General features: G+C 40.7%; 1 protein-coding gene across 3 annotated transcripts in view; it reads right to left on the bottom strand.

Moving 5' to 3' along the window:
* Positions 1-13,618: 13,618 nt before the first annotated feature.
* hlcs (holocarboxylase synthetase (biotin-(proprionyl-CoA-carboxylase (ATP-hydrolysing)) ligase)) overlaps positions 13,619-21,246 on the bottom strand; it is a 75,382-nt gene continuing 67,754 nt past the window's right edge. For all 3 annotated transcript variants that reach the window (XM_055017383.1, XM_055017384.1, XM_055017385.1), the window contains 5 exons: positions 20,840-20,907; positions 20,519-20,679; positions 19,721-19,835; positions 16,452-16,665; positions 13,619-14,237 (listed from right to left, as the gene is read on the bottom strand). In XM_055017383.1, the coding sequence (XP_054873358.1) occupies positions 14,066-14,237; positions 16,452-16,665; positions 19,721-19,835; positions 20,519-20,679; positions 20,840-20,907 (730 nt within the window). In that variant the 3' untranslated portion in view covers positions 13,619-14,065. The remainder of the gene's footprint in view (positions 14,238-16,451; positions 16,666-19,720; positions 19,836-20,518; positions 20,680-20,839; positions 20,908-21,246) is intronic.

Raw genomic sequence — 21,246 nt, 5'->3', positions numbered from 1 at the left:
TAAAGCGCTTTGGGTATCGTTTCCGGTATAGTAAAGCGCTAGATAAATACAGACCATTTACCATTTGTATCTTTTTAATGTCCCTCGACACTTTTCTGTTGTAGTCTTAGCCCTCTGCTGCCACTTGTTTCAAGTCAGTCAATTTCATGTGCAGCCTACATGTTCTCAGATCGGTAAAGATTTTTTTGTGATTGCTTGTACTTTGCTTCTTGTGTTTGCTTAGGCTGCAGTGTGCTGCATTGTTAGGACCCTGAATGTGGTATTAGCAATGTTTCAAGATGGCAGCAGGGAGGATCACAAACTGTAGCAGAGAAAAAAGCAAGTCAACCCATAAAACCAACACAAGACTATTAGATGAGCAGAACAAGGGCCTGGGTTGACTAACTGGGGTTATTCAATGGTCTGGTGTTGTGCAATGATCTGTGTCTGGCTTTTATGGTAGCAAGCAAGCAAAGTTTATTTATATAGCACTTTTCACAGAAATGAAATTCACAAAGTGCTTCACAGTAAAATCAATCAGCAAATAAGAAATAAGGAGTGACACAACCATGTGCACAAACACAGAAAACATGCAAACAAGTTGTCACAACACCACCACCTAGCTAAAAGCTTGACTGAACAGTCAGGTCTTCAGCTGCCTTTTAAAGGACTCAACAGAATCTGAAGTGCGCAGAGACATTGACAAAGCATTCCATAGCCTAGGGGCCACTACTTGAAAGGCTTGATCCCCTCTGGTTTTAAAACGGGTATGGGGAATGACCAGCAAAACTTGGCCTGAGGATCTCAGAGAACGATTTGGGTTGTAGCATTTTAAAATATCAGAAATATAGGCTGGAGCTTGACCATTCAGAGCTCTAAAAGTGATAACTAAAATTTTAAAATCAATCCTAAAATGAACTGGGAGCCAGTGAAGTTCTTTTAAAACGGGGGTGATGTGATCTCTTTTTTTAGTGTGGGTTAAGAGCCTTTCAGCAGATTTCTGAACAGCCTGTAAGCATGAAGTTCTTTCTGGCTCAAACAAGTAAAAAGGCTGTTACAATAATCTAAGTGTGAAGAAATGAATGATCATTTCAAGCTCCGCTTTAGACACCAGAGCTCTCAGTTTAGAAATATTCCTTAGCTGGAAAAAGCAGTTTCTAATTAAATTTTTTGTATGCTGCTCCAGAGACAAGGCAGAGTCAAAGACAACACCCAGATTTCTAAGACTTGACTGGATGGACGAGCCTAAGGTGCCTAAGTGATGCCTAATCAAGGGGATCATATTTTCTGGGGCAACAATTAGTGTCTCTGTCTTATCTAAGTTTGTGTTTAATAAGTTTGTGCAACTCATTATCCTTAAAGGAGCAGTATAACTGGATGTCATCTGCATACAGATGGTAAGAAATATCCTTAAACTGACTAATTAACTTCCCAAGAGGGAGAATATACAATAAAAACAAAATTGGTCCTAAAACCAAGCCCTGTGGTTCCCCACATGTCAGGCGTGCCATTTCAAAGATAATCTGATTAGCAAGGACACTAAAGCTTCTGTCAGAGAGGTAAGATGAAAACCATTTTATGACAGAACCAGACAACCTACCTGTTCAAGTCTATTTATCATTATGTTATGATCAACAGTATAAAAAGCAGATGACAGGTCCAATAAAACCAGAACCATGTATTCACCAGAGTCAGCTGCCATCATAATGTCACTGGAGACTCTGATCAAGGCCGTTTCAGTGGAATGATTTCTGTGGAACCACGACTGAAATCTGTCAAGAACATTAAATTTTTCTAAAAACGCAATGAGATTCTTTGCTACCACTTCTTCCATTATCTTAGACAGAAATGGAAGTTTTGAAATAGGCCTGTAGTTTAGAGGTAGTGAGAGGTCTAGATTTGGCTTTTTAAGTACTGGTTCAACAACCGCATCTTTAAAAAAGCTGGGAACCACACCAGTTGAGAGTGAAACATTTATCAATTTCACAATTGTGGGGCCAATAGTGTTAAAAACAGTTTTAAACAGCTTTGTAGGGAGAACATCAGCAGGAGACGAGGAGGGTTTCATTTTCTGTAGCAGAGCAGTGATATCCTGTAGGGTCACAGGGCTAAAGAATGACCACTTACAAGACAAAGATATACCAAAGTCAGAATTTAAAGAGGACAGTGGAATAATAGTCTCTCTAATGTTTCTGACCTCGTCAACAAAAAATTGAAGGAATTTACTACTGTCTGCTTGACAATACAGAGGAAGTTTGGGAGCAACAGGTGAAACAAGAGAGGTAATCGTGTCAAATAGGACTCTAGGGTTTTTCTTATTTGAAGAGAAAATTTGTGAGAAATACTGGGTCCTAGCAGTTCTCAACATTTCATTTAAAGAGGCTCTGAGTTCCTTTAGGTGGAGTCTGTGGACCTCAAGCTGCGTTGACTTCTACAGTCATTCAGCCTGTCGACAGTTTCTCCTAAAAGCGCGGATGGAGTCGTTTACCCAAGGTTGAGGTGCATTTACTGGTGCAAAGCTGGATTTCACTGGTGCCACTCTGTCTAAAATAGCTGTACATTGACTATTGAAAGTTTGGGTAAAAACGTCAGGGTTGTTAATTCCCATCAGTACCTGTGGAGCAAACAAGGCTGAGAAGCCATCAGCAACATCCTGATTAATAATCCTCCTTTGAGTTTTCAGTTTCACAGGGGGAGAAACTGCGGGGAAGTCAATGTTAAAAAGCACACAGCTATGGTCACTGACGTGAAAGTCCTTCACACACACGTTCCCAACATTTAGGCCAAATGAGAAGACAAGGTCCAAGGTATGACCCTTAACATGTTCAGAGACATGCTGAGTAAAGTTAAAAGAGTCAGTGATGGATAAAAAGTCAACAGTGGAGTTACATGTGGCATCATCAATATGAATGTTAAAATCCCCAATGATTAAAACCCTCTCCAGTTTAATAATAGATGATAAGAAGTCTGTAAAATCAGTAAAAAGACACCCACAGGCCCAGGAGGGTGATAAACTAAAACACAATAAAATCTGTGAAAAGACCCGACTTTTATCATCTGACACTCAAAGGAAGAGAAAGGTTCAGAGTTTACTAGCCTGCTCAAGAGGCTGTCATGGTACACAACGGCAAGACCTCCACCACGGCGCGCCGTCCGAGGCGTCCCGATAATGGAGCAGCCAGGTGGACAGAGCTCCTTTAAGTGGACAAACTCCTTTTCCCTCTGCCACATTTCCACCAGGAACATAAAATCCATGCGTTCACTCACAAAGAGTTCATTAAGAGTGAGGGATTTGTTAGAGATGGAGCGAGCGTTCAGTAATGCCATCCGGATCGCCAATGACAGATCAGCTGATTCCACCGCTGGACGGAGTGGCACTGACAGCAAACACCTGTTGCGGTCACGTGGTTTCCAGCTGAGCTGAGTACTCAGTCTCTGGGGAGGTCTGTTTGTAATAACAGCTTGAATAGGGTGATGTGGTGGTGGATGAGATGCTGAAAAAGGCCAGCAAGGGGGGCTAGCGCTGGCAGTAACAGCCTGGGATGGAGCTGAAGACGGAGGCTCGGAGAAGGGGGTGTGGTGAGTGAGTAGTCAGTCCTGTGGAAGTGATTGAACAGCATGCTGGATGTTGCCCATTAACACTGAGCTACCTAGCTTGTTTGGATTTGTTTGTTTGTTTGGAAGTGTTCCATCTGAGCGGTAGAATGACGGGCGGTTCCAGAAGCGGTTGAAGTTGTCGATGAAGCCCATGTTGTGTGTTCTGCAAGCTGAGAGGAGCCAGCTGTTCAGACCAAGGATCCCACTAAAGAGTCCACATCCATGGTTGTACGGAGGAATTGGTCCACTGATGAAGACAGCCTTGCCACAGGTGCACAGACACCGGAACAGTTTGAGCAACTCTGACTTAGTGATTTCTGACTGCCGGCAGGATGCATCCACGCAGCCGACGTGAACAATAATTTTCTGGACTGTTGAAGGAAGTGATTGGAAAATTCCAGGGAGTTTGTCAAGGATGATTTGAACTGTGGCTCCAGGGAAGCAGCGCGTTATTGCATTAAAGAAGTGGATATTTCTTGTGATCGAGTCTCCAATTATTAGCGTGGTTGGAGGGAAAAGACGGCGAGGCGAAACCAGAGACAAGTTCCCGAGGTAGGCAGATGAAGACGGTGATTTTGAGGGTGACTTCGGCCGTGGTGGTGGAGGGCCGGCTGGCAGAGCGGCAGCAGCAGCGTGCTGTGGAGCTGGTGTAAACTGCGGCATGGAGCGAAGTGAGCTCCGGGAAGAGTTGAATGTTTAAAATTTTTTTTGGAAGGTAGGGACAGTGACGGTGGAGTTTGGGATCCATTCGCCAGGAGAGGAAAGTCGTTGAGGTCGAGGATGTTGTACTTATTGTCCAGCTGGATACTACGTAGCGGCACTTGAGGGGGCTGTTTTGCTCTCCGGTGACGGGGAACGAGCAGGGTCCAGGACGCAGGCTCGCGTGGAGTGGAGGTGGCGAGTGTCTTCGGTTTGGCTCCCTGCCGAGCCCAGGTGGCATCCAGTTCGGCGATCGGCGGAGGGATGGCGGCTGCCAGATGGTGAGATTAAATGAGTAGCAGGACGACCATCTCTTGCCACATGTGTATTCACTCAGGAGATTATCCAGTAGCCTGCACCTGCACACATTACACACACACCCCTTGGGAAAAAAGAAAAGAGAGAGGGGAAGAACAACAGGGAAAGGGTGCCACTACATAGAGCTGGAGAAGATAGATAGATAGATAGATAGATAGATAGATAGATAGATAGATAGATAGATAGATAGATAGATAGATAGATAGATAGATAGATAGATAGATAGATAGATAGATAGATAGGAAAAGAAGAAGAAATAGAAAAGAAATGTTATTGAGACAGGTAGACACATTCATATTTTAGGTGATGCAGTTTAAATCCCCAGTGTGGTTGTACATCCACTTGAAATCTACCCACATACAGCTCATCACAAAGAACAGAAGTTTAATGGCAGACGGCTAATATTACTGGTAGCATGCAAACAGGGTTGGTTGAACTGGATTCTTGTGGGATGAGATCCTTTTTGAAGGTGAGCCAAAGAACTCTGCTCTTCCACTCCACTTCCACGGAGGTTCTACGTGTGCTGTCAGGCAGTTAATACAAAAAGGGATAAATGCCTTTTGAACCCCAGCATCCTGCAGAGTCAAATTATTTAATAGGATGTTTGGAGTATGGATCCAACAGTGAGCCATTTGCTTAATAATCTTCACACTGCTTTTGGCACTGATAAACATTTTTTTCTGGTGCTGTTCACCCCCTTGCACTTATTTCTATCCCGCTTTTGTAGTTCCTTAATTCTATTCTACATAATAGATTTACACAGTGTACAGTGTTTACAGAGTACACCAGAATAAAATGATTTTCACATTAATGTGAGTGATTTCAAGACAACAACTTAGCAGGGGATTGTATGATTGCAGTGGCGATGCTATCATGGTTTAAGTGGTTAGCACTGGGGATGTCCTGAGCATATGTCACAGATCAAGATCGGGGCTGATTACAACATTTTCTAGACCAGCTCTTGCTGGAGAAAACAGAAGTCTCTGTTCTGGTGCCCTGTGTTAGCTAGCTCTCTGCTTGTCAACATGGAAGTGCTCTCAGTCAGAGTGACGGCCTCCTCGGGATACTGCAGTATTAACAGTAAGAATATTCACCTACTGGCACAATTTGGCAACTCCAGCATGTAGAAATTACAGGTTGAATAGCTTGAAATGGTACAAAGGTAAGTGGTGAACTGCCAGAGGTAAAAAGTAAGGTTGCCCAAAACTGAAAAACAACGTACATTTCAGAATTATACAAAAAGGCTTTCTTTCAGGGAACAAGAAATGGGTTAAAGCTGTTCTGCAGCAATGGAGGTTGATTAAGCCTTGAAAGTTGGTGCTACCAAATCCTACAGGTATCCCAACTTTTCTTGATTACTTACAACCCCCTCTGTCTGCATAAAGTAGTGTTGAACACACTGTGGCATCATAACATCAAGGGCATTATTTGAACAGTATTGTACTGCAGAAAGTATTGTGTTGCTATAAAAATGGCGAGGAAAAGGTAATTAACAGTAGAAGAGAGATAGATCATCATAACATTTAAAAAAGTAGGTCTTTCTTGGAGAGAAAATGCAAAGAAAGTCAATGTGTCAGTGAGTACAGTTTTATTAACCATCAAAAGCCACTCAGAAATTGGGGGAAATTCTGACAGGAAGAGGTCTGGAAGGCCCAAAACTACAACAGAATTACAAGACAATTTTCTGGGAGTCAACAGCTTGCGTAATAGTTGACTCACAGGACAACAACTTCAACCACGGCTTAATAGTGGTCATCGTAAGCAAGTCTCAGTTTCAACTGTGAAGAGAAAACTTCGAGCTGCAGGTTTCACAGGTCAAATTGCTGCAAGAAAGCCATTGCTAAGATGTCACAATAAGAAAAAGAGGCTTGCCTGGGCCATGAAACACTGCCAATGGACTACTGAAGACTGGAAGAAGGTATTATGAACTGAAGAATCAAAATTTGAAATCTTTGGTTCATCACGCAGGATTTTTGTACGCCGTTGAGTATGCGAAAGGATGGAGTGTGTGACTGTCAAACATGGAGGAGGAAGTGTGATGGTCTGGGGCTGTTTTGCTGGATCCAAGGTCGGTGACTTGTACAGAGTGAGAGGTACCCTAAACCCAAACGACTACCACAGCATTCTGCAATGCAATTCAGTACCCTCTGGTATGCGTGTAGTTCGACAGGGGTTCATGCTACAGCAATGACCCAAAAGTTAGTTTAAATGCAAGACACTTGTGCTCCAAACAAAAAGGATGTGCACTCAATGAAGGACCTAGGATCCCTGACCCATCACTATACACACCAGTGAGCAGTGATTCCTGACACATCTTTGGGGGTCATCAGGTGGAAACCTCCCTTCAACGGTGTTTTGCTTATTTAGTCCCACAACACCTCCAGGAGGCTAGGCGGTGAACTCTGGCATACCAGATTCACCCTCCCCTAGTGTCAGTTCACACTGCTCCTACACAATCCAAACAGCACTGCCACGTTCAACTGACCCAGGCCCATTTAGGAGATGCTCCAGGTAGTGACCAGTGCCAATGCTACCAGTTAGCTAGTGCAAGATGCTGAATACCTAGTGCCAACTGCTAAAGAGTGACAAAAAGCCGATACTTACAAACTCTCCATACCCCTCTAAATGCTAATGCTAGCTGCAAGACTACTACATGTTCAAAGCAAACTTACCACTGACAAAGAAACTATACAAGCCAGCTCACCAAACTTGCTAGTGCTACATGCTAATGCTGACTGCTAATTGCTAAAATGCATCACTACTTCAGCTAAGCTCACCACAGACAGACTATACAAAGAGATGTCATCTAAGATGCAAGTACCAATTGCTAACTGCTCATTTATTAATTGCTACCTAACAAGAAACAAACAAACAAAAAAGGCAAAGACAGCCACTACCTTACACCACAAACTTACCTGAGATGACCGCATGGTCCCAGAGAGACTCTAACAGGTAACTCCCCCACCTTATATACATTTCCTCTTCCTGGATCTCTGCCCATTGGGAGAGGGAAAAGAAGGCAGGAAAAGCAGAGTGAAGGAGAGGGCTTGTCCTCTGCCTCCCTCTACTCCCTCACTGCCTTTATTTCACCCTCCAACTATTATTATTTCCCCTACTCCATATCCTCTGATTAGATCTAGTAGCCACATCTGCCATGTCTCTCACCATCTTCCTTAGACTCTTCCCCTGCACTCCCAGCTCCCTCAGAAGTGAAACAGCTGACCCTGCAACAAAGCCCACTTCAACTGGATGAACTCTAGTTTTCCACCCCCTCTGCTCAGCTTCTGTCTTTAAATCTGCTCATCAAGCCTTCTTCCTCTCATAACCTGCCCCCACTGAATTTTCCCACAGAACTGTTAACTCAATGAAATATGCTGTCTTTTCATTCACAGACCACAAAACAATGTCTGGCCTCAGATTAGTACACACTATTTCTTGGGGAACAACAAGCTTCCTCCTAAATCTATCTGCATTTCCCAATCACAAGCTCCTACCCGGCGGCCGTGCCCCTGCCTCCTTCCTGACTTAAGGCCCCTATCCTTCTCCCCCTCTCAAACAAATTTCACCACTAACCTCTCCTTACTAGAACCTCCAGAATTCACCTGCTTTCTCCTCTCTTCAATTCCTGCAGCTAAGCTTCTCAGCACCTGATTATGCCGCCATGTATACCGGCCTTGTGATAATTTCACAACCAGACAAAATATGCTGTAAGCTTGCAGTACCTGAGCACAGCGGACACCACTGGTCGCCATCTACCCAGAGTCTTAGGTTCTGGGGGGTTGGCAACATATCGTGTGTTGCCCCTACACAGTAAAAAATGGAGTGTCAATATTTCAGAGTCAACCTATTTTAACCTAGATAGAGTATTTACAACTCTATGAAGAGTAAACCGGCTCTAACAGTACAGTTAAAAGTCAGTGTAAAGTTCTGCAGACGTACAGTGAAAAATTCAACTCTATAGAGCAGACCTGGGCATTGTACGGCCCGCGGGCCACATCCAGCCCTCCGGATGACCCTGACTGGCCAATATGAGGTCATTGGAAAATATTAAAAGTCAATGCAAATATATATCATCACAATTCATGCAAGCAATACGCCTGAACTGCTTTTATTTTGAAAGATCTGCTAAGTTACCTTTTTTTTTAATTACGTTTTTTCATGCGTAAGTAAGCCATTCTCTGATGGAGAGTTTGTAAAAGAATGTCTGGTGAACTCTGCGTTCGTTAATGTGCCCCTTTCCAGGCGAACCGTAACGAGGCGGGCGGAAAGCATCGCCAAAAATCTGGAGCTTCAGCTGCACAACAAAGTGGACAATTTTGACGTTTTCTCCTTGGCTCTGGACGAGAGCTGTGATATCCGTGACACAGACCAATTACTCATCTTTGTACGTGGACTAACAAAAACCTTTGAGATGACGGAGGAGCTTGCAGCTGTGCAGCCAATGAAGGGAACCACGACGGGGAGTGATTTGTTCACTGAGGTAAATACATGCATGAACAAGCTGGGGCTAAAATGGGAGAATTTCCTTGGTGTTACTATTGATGGCTGTCCAAATCTGACAGGGAAAAATGTTGGACTTTTGAAACAGACGCAAGATAAAGTGACTGAAATAAACCCAGAACAGAAACTGATATTTTTGCACTGTATTATACATCAGGAGGTGCTGTGGACTGATGTTGTAACTAAAGTAGTTAACTTCATCAGGGCAAGAGCACAGACAGTTTGTTGTCTTTTTGGAGGAGATGAGAATGAACATGGTGACCTTGGTTACCAGACAGCTGTAAGATGGCTCAGCCTGGGCAAGGTGCTTAAACGAGTTTGGGATCTGAGAGCAGAGATTCAAGAGCTTTGTGAGAAGAAAGGCAGGGACATCACCGAGCTCTCAGATACAGACTGGATGGCAGACCTTGCTTTTGCTGTTGATGTGACTGCACTAATGAATGAACTAAATACCAAGCTGCAAGGCAACGGCCTCTTTGCACATGAAATGTACAGTCTGGTGACTGCTTTTATGAGAAAGGGGAAGTTTCTCTCAAGTCAGTTGGAGGGCAACATTCTCACTCACATGCTCACACTGAAGGAAGTCACACGATCAGCTGATCACCTCCACAGGTATTCATCCATGTTGGGGGCGCTGCATGCTGAATTTTCAAGATGATTTGAAGACTTCAAAACAGTTGAGAGTGAAATGCACATGATTTCCTCTCCCTTCAGCCGCAGTGGGAATACTGCACCCAGTGATGTCCAACTTGAACTCACTGAGCTGCAGTCTGATAAACTACTGTCAGAGCACTTTAAGTCACTATCACTGCTGACTTTTTATTCTTCTCTCAAAGAGTAGAGCTTTCCAAACTTGAGGAGGCATGCTCACAAGATGTTGGTTCTCTTTGGATCCACTTATATATGCGAACAAACATTCTCAGTGATGAAGTTCAACATATCTAGATACAGATCCTCTCTAAGTGATGATCATTTGGATGCTGTTCTTCGCATATCCAGCACAGATATTCAACCTGACTTCAGTGCAGTTGTTCAAGCCCAAAACAGGCTACATTTCTCTCAATGAACAAAAAAAAAAAAAAAAAAAAAAAAAAAAGTGGGGCAGTGGTGGCGCAACGGTTAAGTCTCTGGACTACTGATCAGAAGGTCAGAGGTTCAAGCCCCGATGTGGCCACTGCTGGGCCCTTGAGCAAGGCCCTTAACCCTTCCTGCTCCAGGGGCGCTGTACTGTGGCTGACCTGTCGCTCTGACTCCCCCAATTGGGGAGAGATGCGAAAATCAGAATTTCCCCTCATGGGATTAATAAGGGATAAAAAAAAAAAAAAAAAAAAAAAAAAAGAACTGAGGTATGCAAACAAAGCTGGATGCATTTAATGCTTTTCATGGAAAGTTAGTATTTGTTAAATAATTGTGTTCTGTGTTCCACATTATTGCAGAATTATTTTGCATTATTGTACATCATTGTATTGTGTAATTTACTGTTTTTATTGAGATATATTGAACATTGCTGTAAGTGTGGTGGGTAGCTGTTGTCTTTCCTTATGCTTCAGTATGTTACAGTCATCTTAATGTAAATTTAGAAAAAACTGACACTATAATGTTTCAATATGTTTGCACTGTTATTGTACATCCAGCGGCTGTCAGTCCAGATAAGTTGTAGCAGTTACCTCATAGCGTTCATGATGAACAAAAACTGACATGATAAGGCAAGTTTCAAATCTCTGCCAGCTGATGGTCACATTGTTCTGAAATAAATTCTGTGTGATGGCTTACTTGCTTCGTTTGTAAAAACAGTGACTACTGAAAAGTAATTAAAGTACTTGGAAAATCAGTTTCACATTTTAAGTATGTCTTTATGATAGTAAATATCTACAACTCAATAGGCAGCAATCATAGTTTGAATGAAAAAACTAAATCTTTCATTAAATAGTTGTGTTCTGTGTTCCACATTTTCATTGTATCATTGTGTTGTTTTATTTACTGTTTTTATTGAGATATATATTGAGCAGAGCTGTAAGTGTATTGGTCCGGCCCTTAACAACCGGCAACATGAACCCACCAGTTTGACTATATTGTCAAGTAGCTACATGTGAACAGTTGCTAACAGTTCAGAAGTTCGATATCTTCTCATTGAGTTAAGATGCACCTATATAACATGCTAACTACATATCTCTTCTGAATGCTGCTGAGACAATATTACAGCCACTTGTGTCATGGCATAGCTGTAGCAACCAAATTATCGCTGATGATATGCTAATCGTTAATTAGCTTCCATTCTAGGTTAATGAACTTTCGGAAGAAGTGGGTAACGTAACCTCTGTGTCTATAAAGTTAACTCTGCTGGTTGATATTGATTTAAGCCAAAAGCCAAAGGAATATGCTGATTTAGAGTTTCACTCCTTATTTAGTGAGTAATGTGTATTTTGCATAAATGAACTGATAGCATGATAGAAATGTTAGTCATGACTCAAGTACATCAACCATGCCCTGTTTTTCACAGACCAAGTGAACTGCAATAGCAGGAGGCCAATACTTGGTAGGTAAACTAAAGTGATGAAACAACATTAGATTCTATCGACAGCTGACCCATTTGCAGTAACTCCTGAGTTACCAGAACTGGTTGATAAAGGATCTTTGCTAGCAGCTAACCTGTTGTTTAGGCTGGACCCGAATATTCGAATATTTGGACATGTCGGTGGTATCCGAATATTAATTTTGAGATCCGAACATTAATATCAATGCCAATTGAGTGACAGTCGTCATTGAATTTATACATTAGGACATCTCCTCCTAAAAGTGTAAGAATGATTTATGCACATGGGATAGTTGCCCTGTTTCCATATCTGGAAGACCCATATTCACAGCATGGATATGTAAGTAAAATGGTCTTTGCAACATTTACCACATAAAACATTTACCACATAATTACGCTCAGAAATGTTGATGGCATAGTCAGTCTGCATGTATTTAATTACACAGGAACATTACTATGATCCAGAGAGCAGTTCAGGATACCTTGCATGGCGGTTGAAGACCATTCAAAGAAAATGTGCAGAGGAAAGAAGTGTCTCAGTTAGCAAATCTCCCAAAATTAAGTTTACTTATCAGTTAAATATGATATTGATGGAATTTGTAGGCAAGAATCAATGAAATTTGGGTTTTTCTTTAGTTGGTGGGCCAGGCCATGGTCGATCCAGAGGCTTCAACGTTGACACAGTGTAATCAGATGAGGATGTGGAAGTAGCTATAGCTGTTCTGAGACACTCTGCTGATGAAGACACTATCCACGAGAAGATGAAAACTACCTCCATTTATCGTCATTCAATGGTCAAAGATGACAACAAAGCAGCAGATGTCTTCTCAGTCTTCCCGCGGTTTCTGGACACACGGGGACTGGTACGACATCTTCATTTGTTGAATCACTGAAATATTCCATGCAGCATGCAGTGTAATTCATCACTCCTTTCTATGTACTGTAAAAATGTTCTGCCCATAATTCATATCTTTGTTATTGTAAGTGTTCAGGAAACAAAAAAGAAGTTATTTGATTCACTATATATATTTTTTAATTAATCGGCTGATTAATCAGTTATCAGAATTTTTTTCTGCCAAATATTGGAATCAGCATTGGCCTCAAAAAATCTGTATCGGTCGTGCCCTACTAAACAGCCCATTGGCCCTCTCGGTGGGAAATTTGAATACAAAAAAACCCAAGATGGAACAGTCAACTGACATACAGTAATATGCACACTCTGCAGGAAGGAGATTTCTGTTCAACGAAGCACTTCCAGCTCAAAGTACTACATTAACGCGAAGCATGCATTAGTCAGGGTTTATAAATTGATCCTTTAAAAGTGATTAATAAACGCCTTCAGTGCATGTATATATTCCCTTCTTTCTTGAGCCTGTTTGCTCATGCAAAATGAAACTCGATTAATATAGATTGAAAATGAATATTTGATCGGGATTAATCTAAACCACAGCAACCCTGTGATTAATCTGATTAAAAAAATTTTATTGTTTGACAGCACTAATTTTTACTTAAAGTACAAAAGTATTAGCATGAAAATATGCTTGCAGTACCAAAAGTAAAATGACTCATTATCCACAATGGGCCATGTCAAAAATGTATAGTATATAACTGCATTACAATCAGTGCAATTAATTAACAATTAATTAACAATTAATGTGCAGTTATAGTGATAGTTTTGAAATCAACATAGACAGGTTTGAACCAGTCCTACCTGACACTGGACAAAAGGTGGTGTCTCTGTTCAAGAGTCTTTAACAATGTAAGACGCTGCAGTTTTTATAGAGAAAATGTCAGTTTTGCTATTGAGATATAAATTTAATTTTGTTTCATAAGCTAGGACACATTACGAGTGACGATCTTTGTGTTCTTCTCTTGAGAATAATCCCAGTAAAGACTTCTGTATCTTTTTGAAATTTCTTTGTTCATTGAATTCTGGAAACCACTCTGATCAGGTACATTTCCAAGAAATAGATTAAAGAAATGAACAACATATTTCTGCACAAGTCTTTATTTTGTTTACAGAAACAACAATACAAGCTGCAATTAAGCACATCTTATGTTTATCTGAAATAAGATTAGATAAGGGGTACAAGATATATTCTTTCCAGAAATTAGTACAAGCTGTAAGAAACTGGTATAATTTGGTGGTTCATCACCAGCAGGTCATAAATAAACTGGCAGTATTGACCCATTTCTGTTGCAGATGTCACCATATGTACCTGCTTTTCATTTCATTCATCAACCAGTCACTTTAAATGTAGGTCAGATGAACATGAAGAGAAGCTAAACAAGAATCTGACTTTATACATGAAACATATTTAGTGATGTATCAATCAGAAAGAAAACCTGGACATACACTTTTCTGCCAGACTAAATTATTTGGTTGTTGATTCAGTGTGTTGTAATTGATGGTGATTCCGTACTTGGTTGAGTTTGTTCCTAACGCTGCTTGATGACGAGTAGGTTCTTCAGCATGTCAAATGAGTTTCCATCAGGCTCTACTGAGACCACTCCCTGGTCCTTGCTGTACACTTGAAGGAAGCCATTTGGGTCCAGACCCACCACTTGAGCCTCCAGGCCTTCCTCAGTCCAGAGCCGCACTGTAGTTCCGCTGAGGTCAGAGCACAGTGAGCCACTTTTACAATTCAGCTTCAGAATGTCATAATGGGGTTCAGGAGACTTTACAAAACGAGACAAACTACACTAACAGTTAAAAGTTTGGCCACCTTCTCATTTAATGGTTTTTCTTTATTTTTCTGACTATTTACATTGTAGATTCTAACTGAAGGCATCAAAACTATGTATGAACACATAAGGAATTATTTAGCAAAAAAGTGTGAAATAAGTCAAAACATGTTTTATATTTTAGATTCTTCAAAATAGCCATCCTTTGCTTTGATTACTGCTTTGCACACTCTTGGCATTCTCTGGATGAGCTTCATGAGGTAGAACCTGAAATGGTTTTCCAACAGTCTTGAAGGAGTTACCAGAGATGCAGAGCACTTGTTGGCCCTTTTGCCTTCACTCTGCACAAGGCATCTCATCCCAAACTATCTGGATTGGGTTGAGGTCAGGTGACTGTGGAGGCCAGGTCATCTGACGCAGCACTCTATCACTCTCTTTCTTGGTCACATAGCCCTTACGCAGACTGGAAGCGTGTTTGCTGTCATTGTCCTGTTGAAAAATAAATGATGAGCTAACTAAATGCAAACTCGATGGGATGGCATGTCGCTGCAGGATGCTGTGGTAGCCATGCTGGTTCAATGTGCCTTAAATTTTGAATAAATCCCCAAGGGTCACCAGCAAAGCACCCCCACACCACCTCCTCCATGCTTCATGGTGGGAACCATGCATGTAGAGACCATACGTTCACCTTTTCTGTGCTGCACAAAGACATGGCGGGTGGAACCAAAGATCTCAAATTTGGACTCATCAGACCAAAGCACAAAATTGCACTTGTCGAATGTCCATTCCTTGTGTTTCTTGGCCCAAACAAATCTCTTCTGCTTGTTGCTTTTCCTTAGTAGTGGTTTCTTAACAACTATTTGACCATAAAGGCCTGATTTGTGAAGTCTCCTCTGAACAGTTGATGTAGAGATGTGTCTGCTACTAGCACTCTGTGTGGCATTTTTCTGGGCCCTAATCTGAGGTGCTGTTGACTTGCGATTTCTGAGACTGGTGACTTGGATGAACTTATCCTCAGCAGCAGAGATTACTCTTGGTTTTTCTGGAACTGGGACAGTCCTCATGAGAGTCAGTTTTGTCATAGCGCTTGATGGATTTTACAACTGGACTTGAGGACACATTTGAAGTTTTTACAATTTTCCAGACTGACTGACCTTCAGTTCTTAAAGTAATCATGGACCGTCATTTCTCTTTACTTAGCTGATTGGTTCTTGCCATGATATGGATTCTAACAGTTGTCAAATAGGATTGTCAACTGTGTACCAACCTGACTTCTGCGCAACACAACTGATGGTCCCAACCCCATTAAGAAGGCAAGAAATTCCACAAATTAACCTTGACAAGGCACACCTGTGAAGTGAAAACCATTTCAGGTTCTACCTCATGAAGCTCATCCAGAGAATGCCAAGAGTGTGCAAAGCAGTAATCAAAGCAAAGGGTGACTATTTTGAAGAATCTAAAATATAAAACATGTTTGGACTTATTTCACACTTTTTTTGTTTACTACACAATTCCATATGTGTTTATTCATAGCTTTGATGCCTTCAGTATGAAATTAAAATGTAAATAGCCCTGAAAATAAAGAAAAACCATAAAATGAGAAGGTGTGTCCAAAGGTTTGACCGGTAGTGTATTTACTTCTCAGTGTAGTCTAAAACAGACAACCCTAATTACTTAAGCACCAGAAGTGCGAACACCAGAAACTTTGTGTGTCTGTGTATTAAAGTACCTATTTTTTTTCTTTCTTTTTTTTTTTTTTATATGGTACTGACGAGGGAAGCACTGATATTAATATTGATGCACTATTTAAAACAATGTCATCTAAAGTATATGAAATGTAGTATTTCTATCAATAAGATCTATCAGTGTAATGGGACAGTGTGATTGTGATTACCTTACATAACAAATAATTTATAAAAGAATAATTGCTGTGATGTTCATGCAGTGAGCTATTCAGGATTTAAATTTTGGACAAGATGAGAACTAATATCACATGGGTACCTGCGACTGAATCAGTGCTTCCCTAGGCTGAAAATTGCACAAAGACAAATTGCTTGTATGCATGTACTACCTGAATACATTTTCTGATTCTAAATAAGAAGTCAAATCCAAAGCCCAGGGGACTGTCTGCAGTACGCACCTGTGAAGCCATCTCTTATAGTAGGTGGGGAGGACAGCGTCTGGGCCGCCTTGTTGGAAACTGTTGATTAGGGCCTCCAGGCAATTCACGGTCCGAGCAATAAGCTGGTCACAGCGAAGCGGCTGCAGGCTGCAGTTATGCTGTATGTTGTACTGCTTGATCAGGTCATTGACGCACACTGTTGGGCTGCTGTTTGTCACATTGAATCCACAGCCTGCAGGGTAATCGCGTTTGAAAAATGTTATTCTGAGCAAATTATATGACACTTTTCTTCACTGGTACCTGCTACATATTTATTGAGAGAGCAGGTGCAATGTATTCACCTCCTTTACAAGTGACACAAATCAATGTACAGGTAAAATATTATGACAAATGAGAATTTCAAACATTTGTTAAAAAGTAAAAAGAGTGCATCAGGAAAGCATGTGGGAAACTGATGGAAAAGTTATTTTCAGACATGACATAACAGAAGTGGCATCAATATTTATGTGATCTTTAAAAGATTAGTGTTTTTGTCCTCTTTAACAGGCTGCATCACGGATGGAATGCTTTTTGTCATTGTGTAGGGTCACTCACCTCCTAAAAATGCAAATTTAACCAATAAAAAGTCATTATTATTAGAAATTGAATTCTGATGTTTTCTATTTTCAGACGGTGCCTCATTCACTATTTCCAGAGGGCTGTACTGCAAAGCAAGTTCACCATAGCCAGACTTTCTTTGTATCAGTCGGCTCAACAGAAACTAAAATCTGTCAGAGAAAAAAGGTATAACGAAGGTGGTTTTCAACTTGTCTTGTTAACTCAGGCTTTCTGCTTCAGACTCTGGTGGGTTCGTCAACAGGTTGTTTTAATGGAGAACAATGAGAAATATTCAAAATTATGACGGTAAAAAGAGCTGCTATTGCAAACAATGCAGGACAGGAATGCTGGCAGAAATCTGGTAAAAGTGTATTGTATTTATTTTCTGATCAGTGCAGCTGATTATTGATAACTGATGGTTGCACATCAGAAATAAGTAGCTGCACTGATCGGTAAGCAGTTTACAGGTAACTTTAAGCTTCATGTATTTAAACATTTTGCACTGAAGTGCATTTGGTTCTGACACTGTCCCTTAATGCAGAATATCACCAAATCAAAGTGAAATTACTGTTATTGAGTGAATATTGTCTGTAATAAATATTAATCGAATGATCAATATTCTAGTCAATCAGCTGCAGTGTCAGCAGTGTAAACGGACCAAACATTTGGACATATTTATGCAATTTCTGCATCACCAGATGAATAAATATCGGGTACCCATGGCAACACGATGCATTCAGTGTGCAATACAGTAGCTACACAGCACCATCATTCAGTGATGTTAGTAACGTACAGCTCAACAAGTTTGTAGATACTGTATAACACATTGTTAGAATTTGTATTGCAATTAGTGAATCATCTGGAAAAGATTTGGTTAAAGGAAGACACTTCTTCCAGCCTATTTAAATCCAAAACTATGAACAAAACCAGCTCTGGACCAGGTTTGCTCTGTAAAATAAGTTACCATGGTTATCTAGCAGGTTAAAACAGAGCGTGAAACTCTCTTTCAACCTGTGAAACTGAAATTTCTGCTAGGCTCAACATACCTGCGAACCCAGTATTTTCACTTTGAAGTACAGCCCTCAGGTTTACTAAACACATTATTTAGCATTTATTTTTGCATGAGAGATGGTAATTAAAGGACAGATTCAATGATGCAAGGAATATAACAAGTGTATTTATTGTCTTGTAGAGAGTCTAAAAGACATTTGAAGTCTGTAATGATGTTTATGCAGAAGTGAGGGGCCACTCAGATATGTTCAAATTTCATAATTTATTTAGAGAGGTGAATATCTGAAAGGGGCTAAAACATAAGAAACTTTCTTTGGTCTAATGAGACCAAAATAGAACTGCTGTATTTAATGGAAAAATCTCAGGTCTACAGCACAAGGCTATTAGGACTCTGTGGGTCATTTCAAGTTTTGTACACTCCACCTCTGTTGTAGATTGTAGACTGCCAAACAAGGACATAACCAGCATATACTGTATATAGGTGCTGGGCCCTACAGCTTTCCAAAAATCACATTTTTACGTGAATCTTTTTAAATGTCTGTTTTCATTTTTTTATCCATGTTTACTAGAGCATTATCTTGTAGGAAATTTACTCTAAAATTTGATTATTTACAGGAAGAATTATGTAACCTTTTGAATTGGCTGTGGACATATCTTCGAAATAGCAGAAGTCATGTTTGAGTAGCTTCAGTACAATATTCAGATAAGTTCATCCATCTGTCAATAATACAATGATGTTATTGGACACAAACATTATAAATGTGTATTTCAAAGAAGTACACATTAAGATAGGAATAAGACAGAACAGTTTGTCTTTTACAACAGCTAAACAGATACAGCTGAGACAGAAGGAAAAGGTATCCAAATGTTTGAAAAATGGGCTACATCAAGGCTCAGTTGGCTGCTTAAGAGTGAATGCCATAGTTTCTATTGAACAAGCTTGGGCAAAACATATGGGCACTGCTTGGTTACGTGTAAGTTAAAGGTAGACCAGTTTAGTAATCCAATGTGACAAATGGATTCTTGTCCTTTACCATGAAGAGGATATCGGTGTATGTTTTTTCTCCCCTATTCTCAATGAAAGAATTCTAAAATAATTATTTTGTAGGTTTGCACAACATAAACACACTACTCATGTTGAAAAAGTTTGGATGTTTTTTGGGTGATCAACATATTTTTTTCTGATCATAAAGTAAATCAAATCATTTGCTAACACTGGACCTCATGATGGACAATTAGTCATAGATTATTTTCATGTTTTCCATAAGGTCAACAAGTTCTACAAAACGAGCAACATTTTCCATTGCTTAGCCCTAAACAACTGCATGTTGGATTGGACATTTGTAAATAACTAAGTTCAATGAGCTGACTCTCAACTTTAGGTGGGTTGGAGGGTAGAAACCTTCACACTAGGGTAACAGGTTAGGAATAATGTCCCTTTGCCTTCAGTCAAATTCAAACAATGCAGTACCAAACCTTTATTTTCAGTCACCATGTTTTCTCAGTTTGAAAATTGGGGGCAAACACCATAATGAGCCCAAAAAGGGGTGTATTAGTGCAGCCATGTGAGAGGGCTTATGTTGACATAGTAAATAACGAACTGTCTCTTAAAGCTCCAATCTCATTGACTATGGTTAGATAAAAGTTGCCAATGACCAGCTTTTCATTAAAGTTTTTACCTATGAGCAGATGAAAGGTTGATCCTATGACAGTGGAAGTCACCAGTACTCCCCCAAGCTTCATCAAGTTACCATGGTAGATGTCATTGGGCCACTTCACCCGCAGGTCTATGTCCTAAAGAAAGTTGAAATATGTTCAAACATCACCCATTCTAAACATAATATATTTGCATTCAACACACTGATACTATGCGGCATCATTAATATGCTATCACACAGTGACAACATGTTCATGTCAGGCAATGTGACATTTTGGTAATACAGACAACTGTTACTTAGGGTGTACACTAATGAGCTAAGACATTAGATTGAATGCAAAATACACCGCTGGTTTGTCACATGCAGCCAAAACAGTTCAGTTGCACCAAGGCTTGAATTCGTGAAGGTGTCCTGGGGTTTTTGTCACCAAATCTTAGCTGCTGACCTGAAAGTTACAAGTTAGTACGAGTTGGAGTTATTCCAGCACATCTGCCAACATCCTCTCAGCAGTTTATGGTATGTCCTTCTTCAGACCACTGTCAGTAGGGGCACCCGATCCTTGCAGTTTCAGGATGCTCCGACCTACTTGTCTGGCTCTTGTCAAGTACCTCAGGCCACATCAACATGCTGCCAATGAAAAACAGCTGTCTACTTGCTGCCTAATATGTTCTAGACCTTGACATGCACCTTTGCTATTCTATTCAACTTTGACTTTTGACTCATTTTTGTATGCATAAGTGTATTACACAAGGCAAATCAAAGATGATATGCAAGCTAAACAGTCTGAAAATACTAATAACTGAGTGTGCAGGCTGATACCTGGTATCCAGGAAGTGTGCGAACTGCCTCCACAATGGCGAGAGCAGCCAGATGCTGCAGGAAGGGAATCTTCTGTCCAAGCCTGGAGCTCAGCTCAACCTGGACCCTCAGAGTGAACATGGCACAACCCAGAGGGCTAAGCCAGGCATTTTTGCCGCGACCTACAGCAGCAAGCACAGGAAACATAAAGGAGGATGCTAAGTGGTGACCAATAAGATACATAAACAAAATCAAAAGAAAACACAGCTGAAACTTTGGTGTACATCTGGAGATATGTGTGAATGCTGTGTCTGTAGGTTTACACTGTGCTGAAGCACTAACCTTTTCCTTGGCTTTGTTGAGCTGCTACTGCTATTAAACCCACATCCTTTGGTATGTGCAGAATCAGCCTAAAGAGAGACAGAAACACACATAGAAATCTTAAAACCAACTTAAAGGTGCTGTACAAGGTGCTGGGACATCTGATTAGACTGACCTTTATTATACCGTTAGTGCATGTACTTTACCTTAATTATACTGTGGGTCTCACTGAGAAAATTGAAAAATTCAATATATAATTACTCCGCCAAGGAATGTGGCAGAGTTATGTGACGATCGGCATACGCTCGTCTGTCTGTGCGCAACATTACTCATAAAACGGAATAACGGGTTTGGATGAAATTTTCAAGGAAGGTCAGAAATGACACAAAGGCCACCTGATTAGATTTTGGCAGTAATGTGGCTTATAG

This window comes from Amphiprion ocellaris, chromosome 14, assembly GCF_022539595.1.
Source record: "Amphiprion ocellaris isolate individual 3 ecotype Okinawa chromosome 14, ASM2253959v1, whole genome shotgun sequence".
NCBI classification, from domain to species: Eukaryota; Metazoa; Chordata; class Actinopteri; family Pomacentridae; genus Amphiprion; species Amphiprion ocellaris.
Note: the sequence above shows the minus strand (reverse complement) of the source record. Positions and strands in the feature narration are given on the sequence as shown.